General features: G+C 42.4%; 1 protein-coding gene across 1 annotated transcript; it reads right to left on the bottom strand.

Moving 5' to 3' along the window:
- Positions 1–628: 628 nt before the first annotated feature.
- Positions 629–25,170, bottom strand: LOC121575988 (DENN domain-containing protein 2D-like). The gene is made up of 13 exons (XM_041889289.1): positions 24,838–25,170; positions 12,654–12,757; positions 9,748–9,893; positions 9,538–9,650; positions 8,699–8,768; positions 8,510–8,587; positions 7,730–7,870; positions 5,964–6,112; positions 5,603–5,774; positions 4,828–4,878; positions 4,455–4,536; positions 2,686–2,925; positions 629–964 (listed from the first exon to the last, which is right to left on the bottom strand). The coding sequence occupies exons 2-13, from the start codon at positions 12,706–12,708 to the stop codon at positions 867–869; spliced, it is 1,395 nt and encodes a 464-aa protein (XP_041745223.1). The 5' UTR covers positions 12,709–12,757; positions 24,838–25,170; the 3' UTR covers positions 629–866.
- Between the last annotated feature and the right edge of the window lie 259 nt (positions 25,171–25,429).

The raw sequence follows: 25,429 nt of genomic DNA, 5'->3' as shown, positions 1-25,429 counted from the left end.
ACTCGGTTACACCAGCTCTGTTTGGAGGAATCGGCCAAAATTCACCCAACCTATTGTGGGAAGCTTGTGGAAGGCTACCCGAAAGGTTTGTCCCAAGTTAAACAATTTAAAGGCAATGCTACCAAATACTAATTGAGTGTATGTAAACTTCTGACCCACTGGGAATGTGATGAAAGAAATAAAAGCTGAAATAAATCCTTCTCTCTACTATTATTCTGACATTTCACATTCTTAAAATAAAGTGGTGATCCTAACTGACCTAAGACAGGGAATTTTTACTAGGATCAAATGTCAGGAATTGTGAAAATCTGAGTTTAAATGTACTTGGCTAAGGTGTATGTAAACTTCAGACTTCAACGATACATTATATTCGCACTATTAAAGCTGATCTACCCCCTAAAGAATTAAACAAAAACATCAATGAAAAAAATTAAAATATCACAGCAGCAACCTCCTGTAATGTCACCCTCAGTCAGCATCACATCTGTATACAACTGTTTGACATTGTATACGTGTTATATAATTCCTACTGTAGCTCAGTTGGGAGAGCATAGCGCTTGCAACGCCAGGGTTGTGGGTTCGATTCCCACGGGGGGCCAGTATGGAAAATGTATGCACTCACTAACTAAGTCGCTCTGGATAAGAGCGTCTGCTAAATGACTAAAATGTAAATGTAAAATGTAATCAGGGACGAAAAAGGTTTTTATTCACTGGGTATTTATTCCTTGTGTCACTATTTCTATTTTAAAAATATCTTTAACTCTGCATCGTTGAAAAAGAACCTGTAAGCATTTCACGGTTAGTCTACACCTGTTGTTTTACGAAGCATGTGAAAAATAAAAGTAGTTTTTTTAATTGATTTGTCGTTATACGCCGACATTAACACCACAAGCCCTCTCACCACTCTTTGCTTTCTCTTTCTTCTTACTCTCTTGGTACTCCGCAATTTTTTTGTGGAAGACTCCTAAAAAAAAAAAGACAGGGGAAAAACGAATTAATCATTGCTGGGTGGGTAAGTGAATATGCGTCTATGAAAAAGGTTTTTAAAGTTACCCACACATCTTCCATCTTTGGAAGGACAAAGTTATATTCTATTCTATTCCATTCCATTCTACAGTCGTGGTCAAAAGTTTTGAGAATGACACAAATATTGGTCTTCACAAAGTTCGCTGCTTCAGTGTTATGAGATATTTTTGTCAGATGTTACTATGGTATAATTACAAGCATTCCATAAGTGTCAGGCTTTTATTGACAATTACATTAAGTTTATGCAAAGAGTCAATATTTGCAGTGTTGACCCTTCTTTTTCAAGACCTCTGCAATCTGCCCTGGCATGCTGTCAATTAACTTCTGGGCCACATACTGACTGATGGCAGCTCATTATTGTATAATCAATGCTTGGAGTTTGTCAGAATTTGTGGGTTTTTGTTTGTCTACCCGCCTCTTGAGGATCGACCACAAGTTCTCAATGGGATTAAGGTCTGGTGAGTTTCCTGGCCATGGACCCAAAATGTCGATGTTTTGTTCCCCGAGCCACTTAGTTATCACTTTTGCCTTATGGCAAGGTGCTCCATCATGCTGGAAAAGGCATTGGTCGTCACTAAACTGTTCTTGGATGGTTGGGAGAAGTTGCTCACGGAGGATGTGTTGGTACCATTCTTTATTCATGGCTGTGTTCTTAGGCAAAATTGTGAGTGAGCCCACTCCCTTGGCTGAGAAGCAACCCCACACATGAATGGTCTCAGGATGCTTTACTGTTGGCATGACACAGGACTGATGGTAGCGCTCACCTTGTCTTCTCCTGACAAGGTGTTTTCCGGATGCCCCAAACAATCGGAAAGGGGATTCATCAGAGAAAATGACTTTACCCCAGTCCTCAGCAGTCCAATCCCTGTACCTTTTGCAGAATATCAGTCTGTCCCTGATGTTTTTCCTGGAGAGAAGTGGCTTCTTTGCTGCCCTTCTTGACACCAGGCCATCCTCCAAAAGTCTTCGCCTCACTGTGTGTGTAGATGCACTCACACCTGCCTGCTGCCATTCCTGAGCAAGTTCCTGAGTAGTGCCCCGATCCTGCAGCTGAATCAACTTTAGGAGACGGTCCTGGCGCTTGCTGGTCTTTCTTGGGCGCCCTGACGCCTTCTTCACAACAATTGAACCGCTCTCCTTGAAGTTCTTGATGATCCGATAAATGGTTGATTTAGGTGCAATCTTACTAGCAGCAATATCCTTGCCTGTGAAGCCCTTTTTGTGCAAAGCAATGATGACAGCACGTGTTTCCTTGCAGGTAACCATGGTTGACAGAGGAAGAACAATGATTTCAAGCACCATCCTCCTTTTAAAGTTTCCAGTCTGTTATTCTAACTCAATCAGCATGACAGAGTGATCTCCAGCCTTGTCCTCGTCAACACTCTCACCTGTGTTAACGAGAGAATCACTGACATGATGGCAGCTGGTCCTTTTGTGGCAGGGCTGAAATGCAGTGGAAATGTTTTTTGGGGATTAAGTTCATTTTCATGGCAAAGAGGGACTTCACAATTAATCTGATCACTCTTCATGACATTATGGAGTATATGCAAATTGGCATCATCAAAACTGAGGCAGCAGACTTTGTGAAAATTGGTATTTGTGTCATTCTCAATACCTTTGACCACGACTGTATTCTATCAGGTAGTGATGTGGTCAGACCTTCCTGTGTGGGCCGTCTCTCCACTTCCTGTATGAAGAGGTCAAACATCTGTGTCTGGATAAAGCACTTGACAAAATGATGGCTGGCCTTGTGCTCGGAGGCCTTGCAGAAACTCTTCTTCTGGAACACTCCGGGCTGCCCACCGCTGCTGCGTTTGACATGGGAGGAGAAGTGACCCACCGTCTTCACAAAGAAGGAGAGGAAGGCCTCCGAGACCACCTTGTTTAACTCCTCTGAGGCTAGATACAAAACACAGAGTGAAGAGAATACAGATGATTCAGTGAGGATGCTGAGGAGGTGTCTACAAACACAGGTTGGAAGGACTCTGACAACACCCCTCTCCTATATTCCGAGGCTGGACACGTAACACTGAGTGAACAGAAGATTCAGTCAGTTTTGAAGTATTGTCTGCTATGAGATATCCTATATGCTGTTGACACAATCATAGGTTGGAAAGCAACAGACAACTGTTTGGCAACCACAAAACATGGTGAAATAGAGTGTGTGTGGCTGGGGTCTATTTGTATGAGGGCGGAGGGGTTGAGGAGTAGCATCTGTGTCCGGATCCAACCTGGTCTCAGAGCATTTCGTATTATTCTGTACGTAAATACCCTACACTCCATTTAGTATGATATGTTACGAATTACAATTTGTATTATATGTTAGGAATTTGCTAAATGTACAATATGTTAGAATTTGAAAAACGTATGATATGTTACGAATTCTAGCTAGGTGCTAACATTAGCTAGGTCGCTAACGTTAGCTAGGCTAGAGGTTAGGGTTAAGTTTAGGAGTTAGGTTAAAGGGTTAGGGTTAGCTAACATGCTAAGTAGTTGCAAAGTAGCTAAAATAGTATTTTAAAAATTGCTAATTAGCTAAATGCTAAAGTTGTCCATGATGAGATTTGAATTTGCAACTTTTGGGTTGCTAGACGTTTGCGTTACACGCCCGACCAACCATCCTCCTTTCATTTTTACCTTAAGTAACCATCCGTCTTATGTAACCATACCAAATGTAACATTTCATACTAAATATAGTCTTGGGTTTGCGTACAGAATAATACCAAATGCTCTGAGACCAGGTTGCTGGATCAACTTAGGCATTGCAGTATCCAGAGTGGAATTTCCAGGGTTGTGTCACGGTCAAGCCCTGGGTATTGATGTTTGTACAGTATGTTTCCCCAACAACACAACCCAACCCACCCACGCACACACACTCAGACTAGCATAAACTTGGGGATATTCCAGGGTTCACAGTGTGGTATGAAAGATATATATATATTTCTATTACAGCAATCAAGAACATTTCGTTGCACATCCACATCATCATTATTTTTCACTCATTCTTCACAGAGGATCTCAGTTCTATCATTGGGTTTGTATGGACCATGATGCTACCTCATATGGTACGATTTGTGGCTGACTCTCTGAGTCAGTCTTAGCTGAAATCGAATGAAAGTCAGAGTCACTCTTCATTTAAGGGCTCGAACACACCAATAATGATTGCCTGCTGAGAGTACTTGTGAACCAAGCGCAAACCGATTTTACATGTAGAATGTGCGAAAATGTCAGCAGTCAGACGTCAACAGCGCGCTGAACAATCCGTAGACCAACGGGAGATTCACATTTGGTGCGACCCTTAACTGTTTACTGGATCCTCTTAAGCCAACCTGGAAGTGTTGCTAATACAAATTCCCTCAGATTGTGTTTGGCCCTAGTCATCAGGTAGCTACGTCGTCAGAACAAAATGGAGGACGGGGTCCACTCACTGGAGTTGTCTCTTCTGCAACACAAGGCCTGGAGAAGCTCCTCCTGTAGTTTCTCTGGTAGAATGGTGCTCTCGTCTCCTATCTGTGCCAGAGAGAGAGGATACACACACAGACAGGAATCTGAGAGGTTGTTGTCAGACCAGCGGGAATGTTTAGGTATTTCTGAGAATACACACATTCGGCCAGAGAGAAAGAAATACATTTTGATAGAACTGGTCTGAACTACACAAACAGACGCACACACAAACAGAACACAAAATGAGAATCATGTGAGGAGGAGTGACGCTAGTTTACTAATATGATTGTGATTTGATGATTATTTCTGTACGTTTGTTTCTGAACCCGAGGGGAAATACGGCACATCAATACTTACACAGGTTATGAAAGTGTTCTCTGCTCCTTCTGTCAGATCCACAATGAGCAGCTGTTTGTAATACAGAATAACACACATTAAGACAGATCTGCATGTGTGGGGAGAGAGGACACACACACACAAATAAATAAACACAAATCTTCAGGTTGGAGATAACACACACACTGGCTGGTTTCCATAGACTCTAATCGTGTTAGTTGCTTAACGAGTGTCACTGGATAGCTTCCATCTGCAGCCTGTCACAGTGTAGAGGCAGGAATGCCTGAACCCAAACACACCAGTAAACAGACAGTAAAACTGATTGTTTACAGCACTCAACAACTGCCCTTAAAGGCATACTTCGGGATTTTGGCAATAAAGCCCTCCATCTACTTCCCCAGAGTCAGATGAACCCGTGGATACCATTTTTATGTCTCTGCGTGTAGTTTGAAGGAAGTTGCTAACTAGTGTTATGGTAACTGCTAGCATGCTAGTAGATACCATAGACTTCCAGTGATTGCGCCCACGTTAGTTAGCATTGGCTCACGGAACTACATCTAACTTCGTTCATATTGGATGCAGAGACATAAAAATGGTATCCATGAGTTCATCTGACTCTGGGGAAGTTCATCGCCAAAATCCCAAAGTATCCCTTAATCCTTCTTAAAAAAAAGAAATCTGAATTTTTCCCCAACAAACAACAACTCTTCATCAAATAGTATTTTTTTAAGCAATCATGTACATACACAAACACATTTTGCTCTGCCACACACAGACACTGAACACACACACTCACATCGCTCTGGTCGATGACGTCATCCAGTTTGTTCCTTTGCACACCAAGCAGGTAGGGAGTGGGTGCCATGACGACATCAATCAACACTGAGGGAACGATGGAGATGAAGGTGTGTTGCCATGTGAATGGGTAGAGTAGCGCCGCAACAGCATGCAGCACCTGGGACAGGGTACTGTAGGGCGTGAAGCAGGTACAAACTTTACACCCATTCAACATGCAGACAACAGGCCTGCCCATGTCCCAGACACCTAGACGACCCAGGCTAAGTGATGTCCTTTTGGGGTTAGGATTAGGGTTAGGATTAGGGTTGGGGTTAGGATTAGGGTTGGGGTTAGGATTAGGGTTGGGGTTAGGGTTGTACCTGAGTTCTTCAGCCATGAAGATGATTCGTCGTTCGAGCACGGTGGAGGCAAACACCTGCAGCACCTCCTCATCTGTGAGACAGCGGAACAGTGTCCGGAAATCCACGTGCTCCAACCATGAGTCCAACGGCCTCGTCAAACTGATGATCTGGAGACACGCAGGCCAGGGGCAGAGAGACAGCAGGTCTTCAGAAAGTGTGTGTATACGCTGTGTCTGTATCTTAGTGCCGTAATCTATGATGAAGGTCTTGATCCTAACACTTTGCCTGAAGCTCTCCCTCTCTCTGTTTGTGCCAGTGTGTGCGCGCGCATGTGCCTGGGTGTGCGCGCGTGTGTCAAGGTTATTATAGCAAACCAAAACTAATCATGAAACAACTATCTAATAAACTGAAATAAAATAATTAACAAACCCGTTTGAAAAAAATTAATATACTTGAACTATCTGTGACTCCAAAACTAACAGCAACAAAAAAGTCAGACACTAATGTGGTTTTCCAACAGCCAGGCTCAGCTCAACATTGCAGTGTTGCCATTGTCTTTATAATGTCGAAATAAACATGTATCTAACCTCCATATCACACACACGCTGTACTGAAATTATAATATAATGTGCATTGTACAATAAATTAGTGAGAGAGAGCCTTAAATATCACATTTATTTGTATATATCCACTTATCAACACATAAATCGCGGAAAATTGGCTCCTGTTTCAATCATGTCTTTAGTCACTTTCAGGTAGGTCAAACAAAAAAATCCTAATGATTGGTTGATAATACAGCCTCCCACAATGCAGGCGATGGCTGCAGGATGACGTTGGTGAAGAGCAACTGCAGAAACCTGCAGTCAAACCTTCATGACCTTTGATCACATGATTTTTGTAAAGTTCATGCAGTCGACATGTAGGCGCAAGTCAGACAATTTTTATCCCCAGAAAGCAACACACTTTGAAAGGCGGTGACCGACTTGACAAAAGTGATCTGCTCAAACACGGCCATTGAGATGAGCACGATGCAAGACTTTGCTCTTACAAAGTCACACAGAGTATCTGTGCATGTGCATGGGTGCGCTTCATTCTGCTACATGGTAGCCAGGGGACCAAAACAGCAGAGAATTTTAGCCTTGCGCTTGAATACTCCTGGTTGTTGCGGAAATTGACCCACTACTAATGTTAACTTCGTGCATCCATGTCATCTTGCCGAGTCTACCTTTAAACCTAACCTATGACCTGACCCATCACCGTATGTATTACTGTCCCCCAGTGGCAAGAAGTGACATCCCAAAAAAACACAATCTATACAACACATAAATGGCTCCTAGCCTCCCAGGCACAGGAGGTTGGTGGAACCTTCATTGGGGAGGACGGGCTCGTGGTAATGGCGCAGAATCAGTGGAATGGTATCAAATACATCAAACACATGGTTTGATGCCATTCCATTTGCTCCGTTCCAGCCATTATTATGAGGCGTCCTCCCCTCAACAGCCTCCACTGCTCCCAGGTATATGCGACTTTCTGTCCCTAACACTAAATAATATAAAAACAATAGATATGTTTTTATAAAACCTAAAATAAAATAAAATAAATAGTAAAGTGGATCTGAAAACAATCTGAAACTAAACTGAATTTCAAAAGAAAAATCTTAAAACTAATAGAAATAAAAACGAATATAAAAACACAACACTATAACAACCTTGGTGTGTGTGTGTGTGTGTGTGTGTGTGTGTGTGCGTGCGTGCGTGTGTGTGCGTGCGTGCGTGTATCCATACCTCTGTTCCAGACTCTGGAATGAAGCTCTTGATCTTGACAGTGTTTCCAGGAGCAGGGAACGGCGCCTCCCTCAGACTCTGCATGAATGGATAGATCATCGCCATAGAGATCTGCCGGCGCTTCTCCACCTCATCAAAGATCTGAAACAGACATAAAATGATAGAACTATAATCACCATTAAAACTGTAGTACCGCTGTTGTGGGTAGACCGTCCCCATATTAAGCCTACCATTCAGAATGTGTCATCAGCCCTATCTAGGTGTATTGCAATCAGACTTTTGATCAATGATTTATATTACTCATCTAGTTAGATAAGGTTGTCATCCAAGTGTTTGTGTAGGTAGATGAGTGGCTCTCAGGTTGTAAATAGTTATAAGTAATTTATCATAAACAGTTTGACCTTCAGGTACCTTTGCGGCCTAACAAAGTAAGGAAATCATAGCTCACCGTGTCTGAAAAAAAGGTTACGAGAACACCCTGTTTATCTTCCACTCTTTGTCTGGCGTACACACACACACACACACACACACACACACACACTTCTGTGCAGTGCACCCAAGTAAACACACTCAGACGCTCACATAAATACACAGACAGACACAAACTACTGACAATACTCCTTAACTGCCTCAGCATAGATCATCTACTGTAAGGGTTAGAAGACACCGTTGCGGAATGAGGACATCAGTGCATCACCACACTCAGTGTCTGTGTATGTGTGCGTGTGTATGTGTCTGCAAATGCATGAGTGTGTGTGTTACATTGCCCTCCACGCTCACCTTAGAGAAGAGTCCAAAGCAGGCCACCCGGCTGATGATGCAATAGGCCTCCGGAGCCCGCGCCCCTTTGCCATGGGGCTGCAAGAAACAACAGTCAACGACATCATGTCATGAGAAACAAGAAAACACAATACCAGAGATTATTCTCATGTCCTATGATGAGAATTACACCATGGATTATCTATTTACCAGTAACCTCCTGCAGTAGCCATTTTTCCTACTGCCGTCGACCTCTGTCAGAACAAAGGAGAAGGTCTCACTGCAGAGAGAGAGATTGAGAGAAGAGAGGGAGGGAGAAACAGATTAGCCAAGTGAACCTGTGTGTACTGTATCAACATGTGTTCTATCCATCTTCAACCAAAAAATGTTTCCAAATGAAAGAGGATGTAGGATAAAGAAAACAAGACCACACAGAACAAAGGTCTCTTTCCCCCATCTTATAGTGGACTGTTCCTTCTTCCCTATAGAACATCTTGCTAGTCACAGTGAAGACAGACAGGTAGCAGACAGGAAAGCAGGAAATGGAGAGAGAAGAGAGGTAAGAACAGACTGTAGAGTTAATGACAGTAGGTAACCTGGAGACTGATTTGCATTGGCATCCAGGTGGAGGAACAGAACCATAGAGGAAGCACTGACTGGCTTAGAGAAGGGATCCATTGTAATTACAATAATAAGGCCATTTCTTCTGGCTGTACAAAACCGTCTCTCCTCTCTAATCAAACCCGTCCTCTGGCAGAGGAGTAGAACAGACAGAGAGACAGAGAGAGAGACGGAGAGAGAGAGAGAGACGCCTCTGCTTTCTGGGTCAAAGCGAAGATGCTTTGCAGTTTGCAGACTTTGCACACGAACAACACATACAGAGACAGATATATTTTCAGCCAAGTGTGACACTGAACTGAAAAAATGGTTGCGTGAGAGAGACAACAATCAGTGAGAGGGGCCCAGAAACAAAGAGACGAGCACAGAGAAAGAGAGTGAGGGAAAGATGAGGACAGTGACAGGTGGAGAAAATGAGAGGTGGCACATACCTGGGGTATTCAGTGAGGGGGGCCCAGTTGACCCCCTCTGGGAAACAGAAAAGGAGGATGGCTTTCAGGGACTTCTCTTCTTCCTCTCTCTGTGAACGCCCCATATTAGCTAGCTACAACACACACACACTTTAGATTGGTGCTCACTGTGTGTGTGTGTATGTGTGTGTGTGTGTGTGTCTGTTGCTATTATGTCAGTGTCGGTCTGACCTTGGGAAACTGATATGTGATCTGGGGATCGTACGTCCCTTGCCCCCTCTTCTTCCGTAGGCTGACCACCACCAGGTACTCAAAGAAAGAGGTCCCGGCGAGGGCTGGGGCTGTAGGCTGAGGCAGGGTCAAATCCCTATCACTCCCTAAAAGACAGACAGAGAGGGACAGCAGAGAAGACATTTATTCATAGACCTCAAAACCATCAACTAACTGTGGCTTGGAATGGTGGTTCTCATAAATGGTCTAGGAGGACATTTGAGGACCATTCAATTGTTTTCGTTCCAAACTCCACATGGCTTGGAACTGAATCATTTTATTTTGGTATTCCGCCAGTCCAGTAGGCCAAAGGACTTTGCTGTACATCATCCATTGATGTCCATGGAAGATGTGAGTGAAAATTGAAGTTAGGATTCGGCGCTATACTAGTTTAGGAGGATGCCTATACAATGCTCTATAGATTAAAACACCATACTTAAAAGGAAACAACAGAGCTAAGGAGCTAAGAGGAACAGTGTGTAAACCAACAGAAACCACAAGAGGAGAAACAGACACACAGAGAAGTCAGGAGGAAATTACAGTAGGAAGTTCCGCTGACAATGGCATCGGTCTTAAAGAAAGGTGGTGGTGGCCTGCAGGGTAGAACGTGCAAGCGAATTCTGAGCACGAGGATTTGTTCAAAAGACAATGTGACAATTCCCCTTGTTACCCACCAATGACAGTTGTGCGACAGTTCAGGTGTGACTGTGCTGCTTTCTGCAAAACAAGCAAATACTTCCGCTAGTCTACCATGTGACCAAACGACACCATGGGAAGCATGGAAACCATGTGTTGTTCCCATGGTAACACCAGTTAAGCCCCAAAACAACCAGTAAGCTACAGTGAGGGAAAAAAGTATTTGATCCCCTGCTGATTTTGTTCATTTGCCCACTGACAAAGACATGATCAGTCTATAATTTTAATGGTAGGTTTATATGAACAGTGTTAGACAGAATAACAAAAAAATCCAGAGAAATGCATGTCAAAAATGTTATAAATTGATTTGCATTTTAATGAGGGAAATAAGTATTTGACCCCTCTGCAAAACATGACTTTGTGATTGCCAACAAGGGTTTTGCCACCAAGTACTGAGGTCAGACGTTTCTTGTAGTTGGCCATCAGGTTTGCACACATCTCAGGAGGGATTTTGTTCCACTTTGTTCCATTTTGCAGATCTTCTCCAAGTCATTAAGGTTTCGAGGCTGACGTTTGGCAACTCGAACCTTCAGCTCCCTCCACAGATTTTCTATGGGATTAAGGTCTGGAGACTGGTTAGGCCACGCCAGGACCTTAATGTGCTTCTTTTTGAGCCACTCCTTTGTTGCCTCGGCCGTGTGTTTTGGGTCATTGTCATGCTGGAATACCCATCCACGACCCATTTTCAATGCCCTGGCTGAGGGAAGGAGGTTCTCACCCAAGATTTGACGGTACATGGCCCCGTCCATTGTCCCTTTGATGCGGTGAAGTTGTCCTGTCCCCTTAGCAGAAAAACACCCCCAAAGCATAATATTTCCACCTCCATGTTTGACTGTGGGGATGGTGTTCTTGGGGTCATAGGCAGCATTCCTCCTCCTCCAAACACGGCGAGTTGAGTTGATGCCAAAGAGCTCGATTTTGGTCTCATCTGACCACAACACTTTCACCCAGTTCTCCTCTGAATCATTCAGATGTTCATTGGCAAACTTCAGACGGCCCTGTATATGTGCTTTCTTGAGCAGGGGGACCTTGCGGCCGCTGCAGGATTTCAGTCCTTCACTGCGTAGTGTGTTACCAATTGTTTTCTTGGTGACTATGGTCCCAGCTGCCTTGAGATCATTGACAAGAGCCTCTCGTGTAGTTCTGGGCTGATTCCTCACTGTTCTCATGATCATTGCAACTCCACGAGGTGAGATCTTGCATGGAGCCCCAGGCCGATGGAGATTGACAGTTATGTGTGTAGGTCTACAATCTTGTCGCTGACATCCTTGGAGAGCTCTTTGGTCTTGGCCATGGTGGAGAGTTTGGAATCTGATTGATTGATTGCTTCTGTGGACAGGTGTCTTTTATACAGGTAACAAGCTGAGATTAGGAGCACTCCCTTTAAGAGTGTGCTCCTAATCTCAGCTCGTTACCTGTATAAAAGACACCTGGGAGCCAGAAATCTTTCTGATTGAGAGGGAGTCAAATACTTATTTCCCTCATTAAAATGCAAATCAATGTATAACATTTTTTACATGCGTTTTTCTGGATTTTGTTGTTGTTATTCTGTCTCTCACTGTTAAAATAAACCTACCATTAAAATTATAGACTGATCATTTCTTTGTCAGTGAGCAAACGTACAAAATCAGCAGAGGATCAAATACTTTTTTCCCTCACTGTAGATGGTCACTGACACACCTGTGTCCCCGATGACTTGCCACAACAGATGATATGCACACTGTCAAATACCAGGAGCTGTATTGTTGATACTAAACAATGTCTAAAGTACGTGATAGAAAACATCCAGCATAGTCCAGCTTTAGCCTGGTTCTCTCTCAAAGACAATCTGAATTCCTCACATTTCTCCAGGATTAGTCTAAGTGAATTTCTGGAGGGAGAAAAATGTTTGTTTATAAGAGGTGTCCTTTGTTTTAGGAATCCAATGTGTTTGCCGGAGTGAGAGCGAACAAAGCAGTCGAGGCTAAATCTTTGTGTATGCTTGACAGGCATGTTTAGTTAATGATCAGGATGATCCATGCTTGCCTCTTACTGTATGTTTTCTTAGAGATTTGTGATTAACCTTTTCCAATGATGTATCATTGATGTTCTATACACCCTTTGGCTCAGTTCCATTTCACTATAGGCCCAAAATGGAACGGTTCCACTTCTAAAGAAAAGAAAACACTCACGGTCTCTGTGGAGCTTCTCCTGGAGGGATGAAAACATGGTACTGAGCCGTTTCATTTCCACGAAGCTTCTTACACTTATCTAGATGTTTACGATTAGAAATCACCTTAATAAAAGAAAGTAAGGAAATAATTATTCAGAGGTAGAAATGAGGTGTTATCATGAGGGTAAATATAGGAATAATTACCCTCACTGTTTTACTTCCCCCTTGTGGAGCTCAGACAATAGTTGTAGGTGAAGAGGTTCACATGAGGAAAACAGGAGAAATGACCAACAGGTCTTACACATTCTTAATCTCCTGTTGATACCCTCTACACAGACTGGAGGTTTCACTCCTTGTGAATGCGTTTTAATGGAGAAAATATTCCCTGAAAATGTTATTTAGAAATACAAGAGGTGAATGAGACAAAAGGGAGAGAAAGACTCAAGTACTGTACAGAAAAATTACGTTGAGAGAGAGATTGAGTATGAGAGAAAGTGAAAGCAAAAAAACAGAACTTGAAAGGAGGTAAGAAAGACTGCTTGAACTTCTGCTTAGACGAGTGTTGAATGATGGAGCACAGCACAACACACTTGCCACTTGTTCAGGCTCTACATGAACGCTGAACCAGAAGCCCTCTAATAAATTAAGCCAGGACAAAAATGTATTTCAGAGACTTAAAGGCCCAGTGCAGTCATAAACTTGACATACATACATACATACGTTTTAGAACACCTACTCATTCAAGGGTTTTTCTTTATTTTTACTATTTTCTACATTGTAGAATAATAGTGAAGACATCAAAACTATGAAATAACACATTTGGAATCATGCAGTAACCCTAAAAAGTGTTAAACAAATCAAAAATATATTTTTTATTTGAGATTCTTCAAAGTAGCCACCCTTTGCCTTGATGACAGCTTTGCACACTCTTGGCATTCTCTCAACCAGCTTTACGAGGTAGTCACCTGGAATGCTTTTCCAACAGTCTTGAAGAAGTTCCCACATATGCTGAGAACTTGTTGGCTGCTTTTCCTTCACTCTGCCGTCCGACTCATCCCAAACCATCTCAATTGGGTTGAGGTCGGGGGATTGTGGAGGCCAGGTCATCTGATGCAGCACTCCACTACTGTCCTTCCTGGTCAAATAGCCCTTACACAGCCTGGAGGTGTGTTGGGTCATTGTCCTGTTGAAAAACAAATTATAGTCCCACTAAGACCAAACCAGATGGGATGGCGTATCGCTGCAGAATGCTGTTGTAGCCATGCTGGTTAAGTGTGCCTTGAATTCTAAATAAATCACTGACAGTGTCACCAGCAAAGCACCACCACACCACCTCCTCCATGCTTCACGGTGGGAACCACAAGTGGAGATAATCCGTTCACCTACTCTGCGTCTCACAAAGACACGGCGGTTGAAACCAAAACTCTCAAATTTGGACTCCTCAGACCAAAGGACAGATTTCCACCGGTCTAATTGCTCGTGTTTCTTGGCCCAAGCAAGTCTCTTCTTATTATTGGTGTCCTTTAGTAGTGGTTTCTTTGCAGCAATTTGACCATGAAGGCCTGATTTACGCAGTCTCCTCTGAACAGTTGATGTTGAGATGTGTCTGTTACATAAGAACTTTTAAAGTTCTTAATTTTCCGTATTGACTGACCTTCATGTCTTAAAGTAATGATGGACTGTCATTTCTCTTTGCTTTTTGAGCTGTTCTTGCCATAATATGGACTTGGTCTTTTACCAAATAGGGCTATATTCTGTATACCACCCCCCTACCTTGTCACAACACAACTGATTGGCTCAAATGCATTAAGGAAAGAAATTCCACAAATTAACTTTTAACAAGGCACACCTGTTAATTGAAATGCATTCCAGGTGACTACCTCATGAAGCTGGTTGAGAGAATGCCAAGTGTGCAAAGCTGTCATCAAGGCAAAGGGTGGCTATTTGAAGAATTTCAAATAGAAAATATATTTTGATTTGTTTAACACTTTTTTGGTTACTGCATGATTCCATATGTGTTATTTCAGAATGTTGATGTCTTCACTATTATTCTACAATGTAGAAAATAGTAAAAATAAAGAAAAACCCTTGAATGAGTAGGTGTTCTAAAACTTTTGACAGAGAGAGAGAGAGAGAGAGAGAGAGAGAGAGAGAGAGAGAGAGAGAGAGAGAGAGAGAGAGAGAGAGAGAGAGAGAGAGAGAGAGAGAGAGAGAGAGAGAGAGAGAGAGAGAGAGAGAGAGAGAGAGAGAGAAAGTGTGTGTGTGAGTGTGTGTGTGTGTATATGCATGTATGTATGTACACACACACACACATATAAAAACACACTGATCAAAAATATAAACACAACATGTAAAGAGCTGGTCCTATGTTTCATGAGCTGAAATAAAAGATCCTAGAAATGTGTGAACAATTTTGTTTACATCCCTGTTAGTGAGCATTTCTCCTTTGCCAAGATAATCCATCCACCTGACAAGTGTGGCATATCAAGAAGCTGATTAAACAGCATGATCATTACACAGGTGCACCTTGTGCTGGGAACAATAAAAGGCCACTCTAAAATGTGCAGTTATGTCACACAACACAACGTCTCAAGTTGAGGGAGCGTGCAATTGGAATGCTGACTGCAGGAATGTCCACCAGAGCTGTGTCCAGAGAACTGAAATGTTTGAGGTGGCTTATCTCTACCATAAGCCACCTCCAACATCGTTTTAGAGAATTTGGCAATACGTCCAACCGGCCTCACAACCACAGACCACGTATTACCACGCCAGCGCAGGACCTCCACATCCGGCTTCTTCACCTGCGGGATCGTCTGAGACCAGCCACCCGGACAGCTGATGAAACTGTGGGTTCGCACAACCGAATAATTTCTGCACAAAATGTCAGAAACCATCTCAGGGAAGCTCATCTGCGTGCTCGTCGTCTTCACCAGGGTCTTGACCTGTCTGCAGTTCGGCATCGTAACCGACTTCAGTGGACAAATGCTCACCTTCGATGGCTACTGGCACGCTGTAGAAGTATGCTCTTCACGGATGAATCCCGATTTCAACTGTACTGGGCAGACGTGTGGGCTAGCGGTTTGCTGATGTCAACATTGTGAACAGAGTGCCCCATGGTGGCGGTGGGGTTATGGTATGGGCAGGCATAAGCTACAGACAACGAACACAATTGCATTTTATCAATGGTAATTTGAATGCACAGAGATACCGTGCCGAGATCCTGAGGCCAATTGTTGTGTTATTCATCTGCCGCCATCACCTCATGTTTCAGCATGATAATGCACAGCCCCATGTCGAAAGGCTCTGTACACAATTCCTGGAAGCTGAAAATGTCCCAGTTCTTCCATGGCCTGCGTACTCACCAGACATGTCACCCATTGAGCATGTTTGGGATAATCTGGATCGATGTGTATGACAGCTCGTTCCAGTTCCAGCCAACATCCAGCAACTTCGCACAGCCATTGAAGAGGAGTGGGACAACATTCCACAGGCCACAATCAACAGCCTGATCAACTCTATGCGAAGGAGTGTCGCGCTGCATGAGGCAAATGGTGGTCACACCAGATAGTGACTGGTTTTCTTATCCACCCTCATATCTTTTTTTTTAAAGGTATCTTTGACCAACATATGCATATCTATATTCCCAGTTATGTGAAATCCATAGATTAGGGCATAATGAATTTATTTCAATTGACTAATTTCCTTATATGAACTGTAACACAGTAAAATCTTTGAAATGGTTGAGTGTTGCGTTTATATTTTTGTTCAGTGTTCTGCCACACTATGAGGTTGGAATAATACTGTGAAATGGTGAAAATTATGATCATGCCCTTTTAGTGCAAGAGCTGTAAATTGGTTAATAGACCAATAAGAAAGAGAGTTCCAAACCTCTTTTTTCAATAACCGCTAGTTCAGTTTTCCCCTCCCCACTCAGACCACTCCCAGACAGTCCTAACAAAATTCTTGCTTGAGAAATTGCATTTTGCTAAGAAGGTATTTAGGGGTTCACAGTTATTCTTAGGAAAAAAAATATTGACGGGTCAAATAACGCAAGCATATATTGCTAACTTATTTTTCTAGTTTTGCACACAGAAACTAGAGGCCATGAGTAACTTGTTCAAACAGAATGGCACCGATTGGCCTATAGGGGCGCTGTTGTAAGCAGTCTCACTTAAACCCTCATATCCGTCGCCGCGTTTGACCGAAATACTTGAAACATTGTATGTCGGTGTCTTTCCTTATGCTCAGTTAGGATAGAATTTCTTCAATCTTGAACATTTTGGAAAAACTTTGAAAGACTTCCAAATAACACCATTCAATATATAGGCCCATGGTATACAGTGGGGGAAAAAAGTATTTAGTCAGCCACCAATTGTGCAAGTTCTCCCACTTAAAAAGATGAGAGAGGCCTGTAATTTTCATCATAGGTACACGTCAACTATGACAGACAAATTGAGAATTTTTTTCTCCAGAAAATCACATTGTAGGATTTTTATTGAATTTATTTGCAAATTATGGTGGAAAATAAGTATTTGGTCACCTACAAACAAGCAAGATTTCTGGCTCTCACAGACCTGTAACTTCTTCTTTAAGAGGCTCCTCTGTCCTCCACTCGTTACCTGTATTAATGGCACCTGTTTGAACTTGTTATCAGTATAAAAGACACCTGTCCACAACCTCAAACAGTCACACTCCAAACTCCACTATGGCCAAGACCAAAGAGCTGTCAAAGGACACCAGAAACAAAATTGTAGACCTGCACCAGGCTGGGAAGACTGAATCTGCAATAGGTAAGCAGCTTGGTTTGAAGAAATCAACTGTGGGAGCAATTATTAGGAAATGGAAGACATACAAGACCACTGATAATCTCCCTCGATCTGGGGCTCCACGCAAGATCTCACCCCGTGGGGTCAAAATGATCACAAGAACGGTGAGCAAAAATCCCAGAACCACACGGGGGGACCTAGTGAATGACCTGCAGAGAGCTGGGACCAAAGTAACAAAGCCTACCATCAGTAACACACTACGCCGCCAGGGACTCAAATCCTGCAGTGCCAGACGTGTCCCCCCTGCTTAAGCCAGTACATGTCCAGGCCCGTCTGAAGTTTGCTAGAGTGCATTTGGATGATCCAGAAGAGGATTGGGGAGAATGTCATATGGTCAGATGAAACCAAAGTAGAACTTTTTGGTAAAAACTCAACTCGTCGTGTTTGGAAGACAAAGAATGCTGAGTTGCATCCAAAGAACACCATAGCTACTGTGAAGCATGGGGGTGGAAACATCATGCTTTGGGGCTGTTTTTCTGCAAAGGGACCAGGACGACTGATCCGTGTAAAGGAAAGAATGAATGGGGCCATGTATCGTGAGATTTTGAGTGAAAACCTCCTTCCATCAGCAAGGGCATTGAAGATGAAACGTGGCTGGGTCTTTCAGCATGACAATGATCCCAAACACACCGCCCGGGCAACGAAGGAGTGGCTTCGTAAGAAGCATTTCAAGGTCCTGGAGTGGCCTAGCCAGTCTGCAGATCTCAACCCCATAGAAAATCTTTGGAGGGAGTTGAAAGTCCGTGTTGCCCAGCGACAGCCCCAAAACATCACTGCTCTAGAGGAGATCTGCATGGAGGAATGGGCCAAAATACCAGCAACAGTGTGTGAAAACCTTGTGAAGACTTACAGAAAACGTTTGACCTGTGTCATTGCCAACAAAGGGTATATAACAAAGTATTGAGAACATTTTGTTATTGACCAAATACTTATTTTCCACCATAATTTGCAAATAAATACATAAAAAAATCCTACAATGTGATTGTCTGGAATTTCTTTTCTCATTTTGTCTGTCATAGTTGACGTGTACCTATGATGAAAATTACAGGCCTCTCTCATCTTTTTAAGTGGGAGAACTTGCACAATTGGTGGCTGACTAAATACTTTTTTCCCCCACTGTATCTCTTAACTTATTTTGAGAAAAGGGACTGGTTAAGAGATGAGTAAATTATTGATAAATCAAGAAATCAGATTTTACGTGCCCATTTAAATCTTCTGTAAATCAACTCACAATGGCCTATCAACTTGAAACGTTTTAGGGTCATCAAAGACACTACCATGATGAACCATGTTGAGTTTGGCATAGATATCTTAAAAAATAAGGAAACTATTAACAATTCACTTTTTGACTATGTAACGCTAATGCTTAAAATAGTCATAAAAATCTTATCGTGGCCTAAAAGTCAGATTCCCTCCAAATTTGGTCTTTGGACTCCCTAAAGAAAATAATGTTGATGTATTCAAAGATGGCCACACTACACCAGTAGACAGGGTTGGAGAGTAACGGATTACCTAAAAATGAACTGTACCCAGTTACGTAACAAAAAGAAAGCAGATTAGGCTAATTAGTCCATCGTTTTTGGGTTAAGCTCAGGTAAAACAATTTGGCTAATCTATATTTCCTATTATTGAAGATCAAGGGGTGTTAAATTAATTGGAATGACCGGAAATCTGACAGAGTTGTTTTTGTATGTAAAGATATAGCCTAATCATATTATTATCTGTAGTAGAAATGGGTTAGAACAGGGGTTCCCTAACTTTTTTGGTCCACGACCCCATTTTGATATCTGAAAATTCTCACGACCCCAACCACGTAAAAATAAAAATATGTAAATAACAGCCAGTGTTAACTTTTATATTTTGGTCTATGGCAGTCAATTGAAAAACAGTCTAAAAGCATTTCTGATTGTCTTCTCAACTCACCATCAAATACTTTTAATGTGGGTCTATGATAGTCAATTGGAAATTAGTCTGACATAATGTGTCTTATCTCACCACCACTAATGAGATGGGTGTGCTTGATGCATGTTGCATCGGAGATTCTCAAAGTCAGGGGGCGCGGTCGACAGTTTGCACCTCATCTCTGTTGTCACATCCAACCTGGGAGCACTGAATCCAGCTTCACACAGATATGAGCTTGCGATGGGTACCCTGAGTTCTATGGTGCTTTCAAGACAACTGGAAACTCTGAAAAATATGAGGTCAAATCATGACATCAGTGATCTTCAGGTCGGAAAGTTGGAGCTCTAGAAAGAGGCCAGAGTTCCCGAGTTGGAATTCCGAGTTGGATGACTGTTCAAAAAGATTTTAACCAGTCGGAGCTTGTGTTTTTTCCAGAGTTCCCAGTTGTCTTGAACGCACTTAAGTCGGAACACTAAGATTTGAGTACCCAGTTGTTTTGAATGCCGCATTAATGCTCAGAGGCAGACGGCAGGGTATTCCCTTTGAGTCAGGAAACAAAACTCCTCCGTAGTGACCTGTGAATGCATTCGGTCATGACAGCTCGATCAGCTGTTTGATTTCACTTACTGGCATGTTAACTGAGCCAGGGTCATAGTCAAACGGATTGGGAAGTGCTCTTCCAAGTTTTGGAGGTGAGCAGTCATCACTGGTGTGGGACACTTACTAATAATGTAAAATGCAAATTAATTACTTAAAAATCATACAATGTGATTTTCTGGATTTTTGTTTTAGATTCCGTCTCTCACAGTTGAAGTGTACCTATGATAAAAATTACAGACCTCTACATGCTTTGTAAGTAGGAAAACCTGCAGAATCGGCAGTGTATCAAATATTTGTTCTCCCCACTGTATGCGTTTTAATAAAATCAACTATATGCATTGAGCTTGTCTGATGCTTTAAGCTTACGGTTTGATAAATAAGACAAATGCATCAAAAGGGCACCAGAGATCTAGATAACCAGAAGAAAATATACGTAACATGACCCAACTATTATCCTCCCGCTCCTGCTGGCTTTCGCAGATTCTGCCATTACTCTCCTGAAGTTGCCGGTAATAGGCTACATGAGGAGTCGGCAAACTTTCTCATGTGGAATGCCAATTTATCTTACCATTTCTACCGATCTGCGTGCCAGTTATGGTTTTCATATGCACATTTACATGAAACAGTTTAATTAAAAATGTATAATCATGTCTTCATATCTGAAAATCAGTAACTTCTATTGCCAACTATGTAAAAATAGCCTACATAAAGCCAATAAATAAAAACATTGCAGCCTGCATGTAGAAAATATCCTGATAAAAATAAATATCCTATGAATCACATTGGCTACACATGGCCAGTCTGCAACAAACTTGAAACATTGTATCAACCATTAACTTGAGTCCTGCCTGAAGCTTGCACTAGCGAACTTGCAACATTGGATAAAATATTCTGGGCCCTCAGAGCTTGGAACAGACACAGCTGTAGGCTATTTGCACAAGGGATAAGAAGTAGTGCTTGACTTGGGCAGGAGCTCACCGGAGCTTACTACCAGCACCTTAAATGTTCTACTGCTTGAGCTCCTGTTCCTCTTATATAATATTAGCTAAAAAGTATTGTGAAGCTCCTGCACCTAAATATAAAAACAGTACCAGCACCCAAAATGAGTACCGGAACCTATTTCAGTCCAAGTCAAGCACTGATAAGAAGTAATCAGGTAGGCCTATTTTATTACGTTTCCACTTGATCAGAGCATGACATTTTTCCCTTTCACGCTGAGTGGTTATGGAAAGGGAGAGCTGGAAAGATTTTTCAAATACATTGAGGAACTATTGTAAAAACAGCAATCTACACACAATACCCCATAAACACAAAGCGAAAACAGTTTAGAAATTATTAGCAAATGTATTAAAAATAATAAACAGAAATACCTTAAGTAAGTATTCAGACCCTTTGCTATGAGACTCGAAATTGAGCTCAGGTGCATCCTGTTTCCATTGATCATCCTTGAGATGTTTCTACAACTTGATTGGAGTCCACCTGTGGTAAATTCAATTGATTGGACATGATTTGGAAAGGCACACACCGGTCTATATAAGGTCCCACAGTTGACAGTGCATGTCAGAGCAAAAACCAAGCCATGAGGTCGAAGGAATTGTCCGTAGAGCTCCAAGACAGGATTGTGTTGAGGCACAGATCTGGGGAAGGGTACCAAAACATTTCTGCAGCATTGACGGTTCCAAAGAACACAGTGGCCTCCGTCATTCTGAAATGGAAGAAGTTTGGAACAACCAAGGCCCTTCCTAGAGCTGGCCGCCCGGCCAAACTGAGCAATCGGGGGAGAAGGGCCTTGGTCAGGGAGGTGACCAAGAACCCGATGGTCACTCTGACAGAGCTCCAGAGTTCCTCTGTGGAGATGGGAGAAACTTCCAGAAGGACAACCATCTCTGCAGCACTCCACCAATCAGGCCTTTATGGTAGAGCGGTCAGACAGAAGCCACTCCTCAGTAAAAGGCACATGACAGCCTGCTTGGAGTTTGCCAAAAGGCACCTAAAGGACTCTCAGACCATAAGAAACAAGATTCTCTGGTCTGATGAAACCAAGATTGAACTATTTTGCCTGAATGCCAAGTGTCACGTCTGTAGGAAACCTGGCACCATCCCTACAGTGAAGCGTGGTGGTGGCAGCATCATCATGCTGTGGGGATGTTTTTCCCATCGGCAGGGACTTGGAGACTAGTCAGGATCGAGGCAAAGATGAACGGAGCAAAGTACAGAGAGATCCTTGACGAAAACCTGCTCCAGAGCGCTCAGGACCTCAGACTGGGGCGAAGGTTCACCTTCCAACAGGACAATGACCCTAAGCACACAGCCAAGACAATGCAGGAGTGGCTTCGGGACAAGTTTCTGAATGTCCTTGAGTGGCCCAGCCAGAGCCCGGACTTGAATTCGATCGAACATCTCTGGAGAGACCTGAAAACAGCTGTGCAGCGATGCTCCCCTATCCAACCTGACAGAGCTTGAAAGGATCTGCAGAGAAGAATGGGAGAAACTCCCCAAATACAGGTGTGCCAAGCTTGTAGCATCATACCCAAGAAGACTCAAGGTTGTAATCACTGCCAAAGATGCTTCAACAAAGTACTGAGTAAAGGGTCTGAATACTTACACTACCAGTCAAAAGTTTGGACACCTACTCATTCAAGGGTTTTTCTTTATTTTTACATTGTAGAATAATAGTGAAGACATCAAAACTATGACATAACACATATGGAATCATGTAGTAACCAAAAAAAAGTGTTAAACAAATCAAAATATATTTTATATTCGAGATTCTTCAAATAGCCACTCTTTGCCTTGATGACAGCTTTGCACACGCTTGGCATTCTCTCAACCAGCTTCATGAGGTAGTCACCTGGAATGCATTTCGTGGTCCTCTGTAGCTCAGCTGGTAGAGCACGGCGCTTATAACGCCAAGGTAGTGGGTTCGATCCCCGGGACCACCCATACACAAAAAATGTATGCACGCATGACTGTAAGTCGCTTTGGATAAAAGCATCTGCTAAATGGCATATTATTATTATTATTATTATTATTTCAATTAATGTGTGCCTTGTTAAAAGTTAATTTGTGGAATTTATTTCCTTCTTAATGCGTTTGAGCCAATCAGTTGTGTTGTGACAAGTTAGGGGAGGGGGGTATATAGAAGATAGCCCTATTTGGTAAAAGACCAAGTCCATATTATGGCAAGAACAGCTCAAATAAGCAAAGAGACAAGACAGTCCATCATTACTTTAAGACATGAATGTCAGTCAATACGGAAAATTCTTCAAGTGCAGTCGCTAAAACCATCAAACACTATGATGAAACTGGCTCTCATGAGGACCGCCACAGGAATGGAAGACCCAGAGTTACCTCATTAGAGTTACCAGCCTCAGAAATTGCAGCCCAAATAAATGCTTCAGAGTTCAAGTCACAGACACATCTCAACATCAACTGTTCAGAGGGGACTGTGTGAATCAGGCCTTCATGGTCGATTTTCTGCAAAGAAACCACTACTAAAGGACACCAATAATAAGAAGAGACCTGCTTGGGCCAAGAAACACGAGCAATGGACATTAGACCGGTGGAAATGTGTACTTTGGTATAAAGTCCAAATTTGAGATTCTTGGCTTTGTCATTATGGGGTATTGTGCATAGATTGATGAGGAAACAAAACAATTTATTCCCAATGTTAGAATAAGGCTGTAATGTAACAAAATGTGGAGAAAGTAAAGGGGTCTGAATACTTTCCCAATGCACTGAATGTTTCTCTTTCTGTCGTCTGGTGGTCAAAGCAAGTGTGAAAACAATCCGGACAACCCCTCCTTTTCGCTCTCTCTCTCCAGTTAATGTCACCTCTCCTGGCTCTTACCGACACCTACCCATGAGCCCCCTCTCTCTCCATTTACTGTAGCCAGCATCCTTACCCAGTGAGAACTGACCGACACCGGACGTCCAAGGACGTTGAAAAGTAGTTGAAATTTGGTCAGTTCGCCCTGGCCTGGATTTCAACGTCCACAGATGTTGTTTTTTGGAACGGTCCTGACCGGCTTTAATTTCAATGTCCTGATTTACATTTTAGCCATTTAGCAGACGCTCTTAACCAGAGCGACTTACAGTTAGTGAGTGCATACATTTTCATACTGTAATCGGACCAAATCTAAACCAATCATTGACTGTATTTACCCCACAAAAATGAAATGCTAATTAGCTGCTAATGTGGCTATCATAAAGAACTACAAATGCCATGATCTGGACGAGACTGCCAAATTGAAGCAAAGGTAAGAAGCTCTGGATTTACTACCTAATGTTAGCTAAATGTAATAATGAATAAATTAGCTAAATGTATTTAACTGGACAATTCTGTGAACTGTCTTGTGCAGCTTTTTAAATTGATACAATACTTGTTAACAAAGGTGTCAGCTAGAGATTATTTGCAGGGATTTCTAGTCTTGCATGATGTCTACTTTGATGCTAATTCGCATTTTCGAATTGGAGCATAAATGGAGTTGAATATATTGATGTCACCTTTTCCAAGAGAGATTTACATGGTTATCAAAACGTCACGCCAGGTTAAGCCTACACAAAACACAGCCCGAAGTGTTTCTAAAATCCGCTATGGGAAAAATGAATGGTGGAAAAACGATTGGAACCATTTCCCCGTTTTATGGGTATTATGGACACCTCCACCGTGGGGCTTTATACCCCATTGTAATTAATAATTTGTATTCAAGTGGAAAATAAATACAAGCCGACGTGAAAAAGTGTAGTCTCTGTCTAAGAATGCTCAGCATTCTGTAATTCATCGGGAAAATCTTTAAAAAACGTAAACGTTTGAAATATACAACAATTACTGCAAGAAAAACAGAAACAACAACATCAATGGCAAATACTCACTTTTCGCTGAATCTTTCAATAACTAACCTAAACCCCCCTAAACGTTTTAGTCTCGCTTCAATTTAGGTCGTCTTCCACACACGCAACCTCGAAGCCCGTAGTTCAATTGCCAAGAGAGCAGTGGTACAAGTAATCGATTTCCTGGAACCGTTTCTATTCCACCTCAGTGGAAGATGTGCCGCATTCTGCGGAAGAACCGGAGGGACACTAGTGGAAGACAGCTAGTCTCTACTGTCTTTATCTTCCAGAAATTAACTTAGACTTTCAACAAAGTTACTTTGGTAGCCGGAGTCGCGTGAGTTGCCTATATGGTATATTTATTGAAAAAGCAGAACCATGCGCAGGTTATCGAGGCGACAATAACAGGATTTTAACAGACACGATCACTTACGTCAGGTGTGTGGCCAAAGGGGAGGGGACTGACACGCCCTTTTCGTTTGCTCCTGGAAGACTATTGTACAGCGTGTTGTCTAATTAATTAAGGGAGTAACATATTGGTCTGCTTCAAAGAATATGGAAATAATGTATAGTTGTATTTAGCCTATCATATTTCATCTAGGCTCTCATATGACGATGCATTAGGCTGACTACT

The sequence above is a fragment of the Coregonus clupeaformis genome, chromosome 10 (genome assembly GCF_020615455.1).
Source record: "Coregonus clupeaformis isolate EN_2021a chromosome 10, ASM2061545v1, whole genome shotgun sequence".
Lineage (NCBI taxonomy): Eukaryota > Metazoa > Chordata > Actinopteri > Salmoniformes > Salmonidae > Coregonus > Coregonus clupeaformis.
This window is presented reverse-complemented; position numbering and strand designations above follow the sequence as displayed.

Coding starts and splice junctions, on each gene's coding strand:
- LOC121575988 (XM_041889289.1), bottom strand. CDS start 12,708: ATGAAACGGCTCAGTACCATGTTTTCATCCCTCCAGGAGAAGCTCCAC. Junction 9,894..12,653: donor GGAGAAGCTCCACAGAGACC/GTGAGTGTTTTC, acceptor TCTGTCTTTTAG/GGAGTGATAGGGATTTGACC. Junction 5,775..5,963: donor TTCATGGCTGAAGAACTCAG/GTACAACCCTAA, acceptor CACGCCCTACAG/TACCCTGTCCCAGGTGCTGC.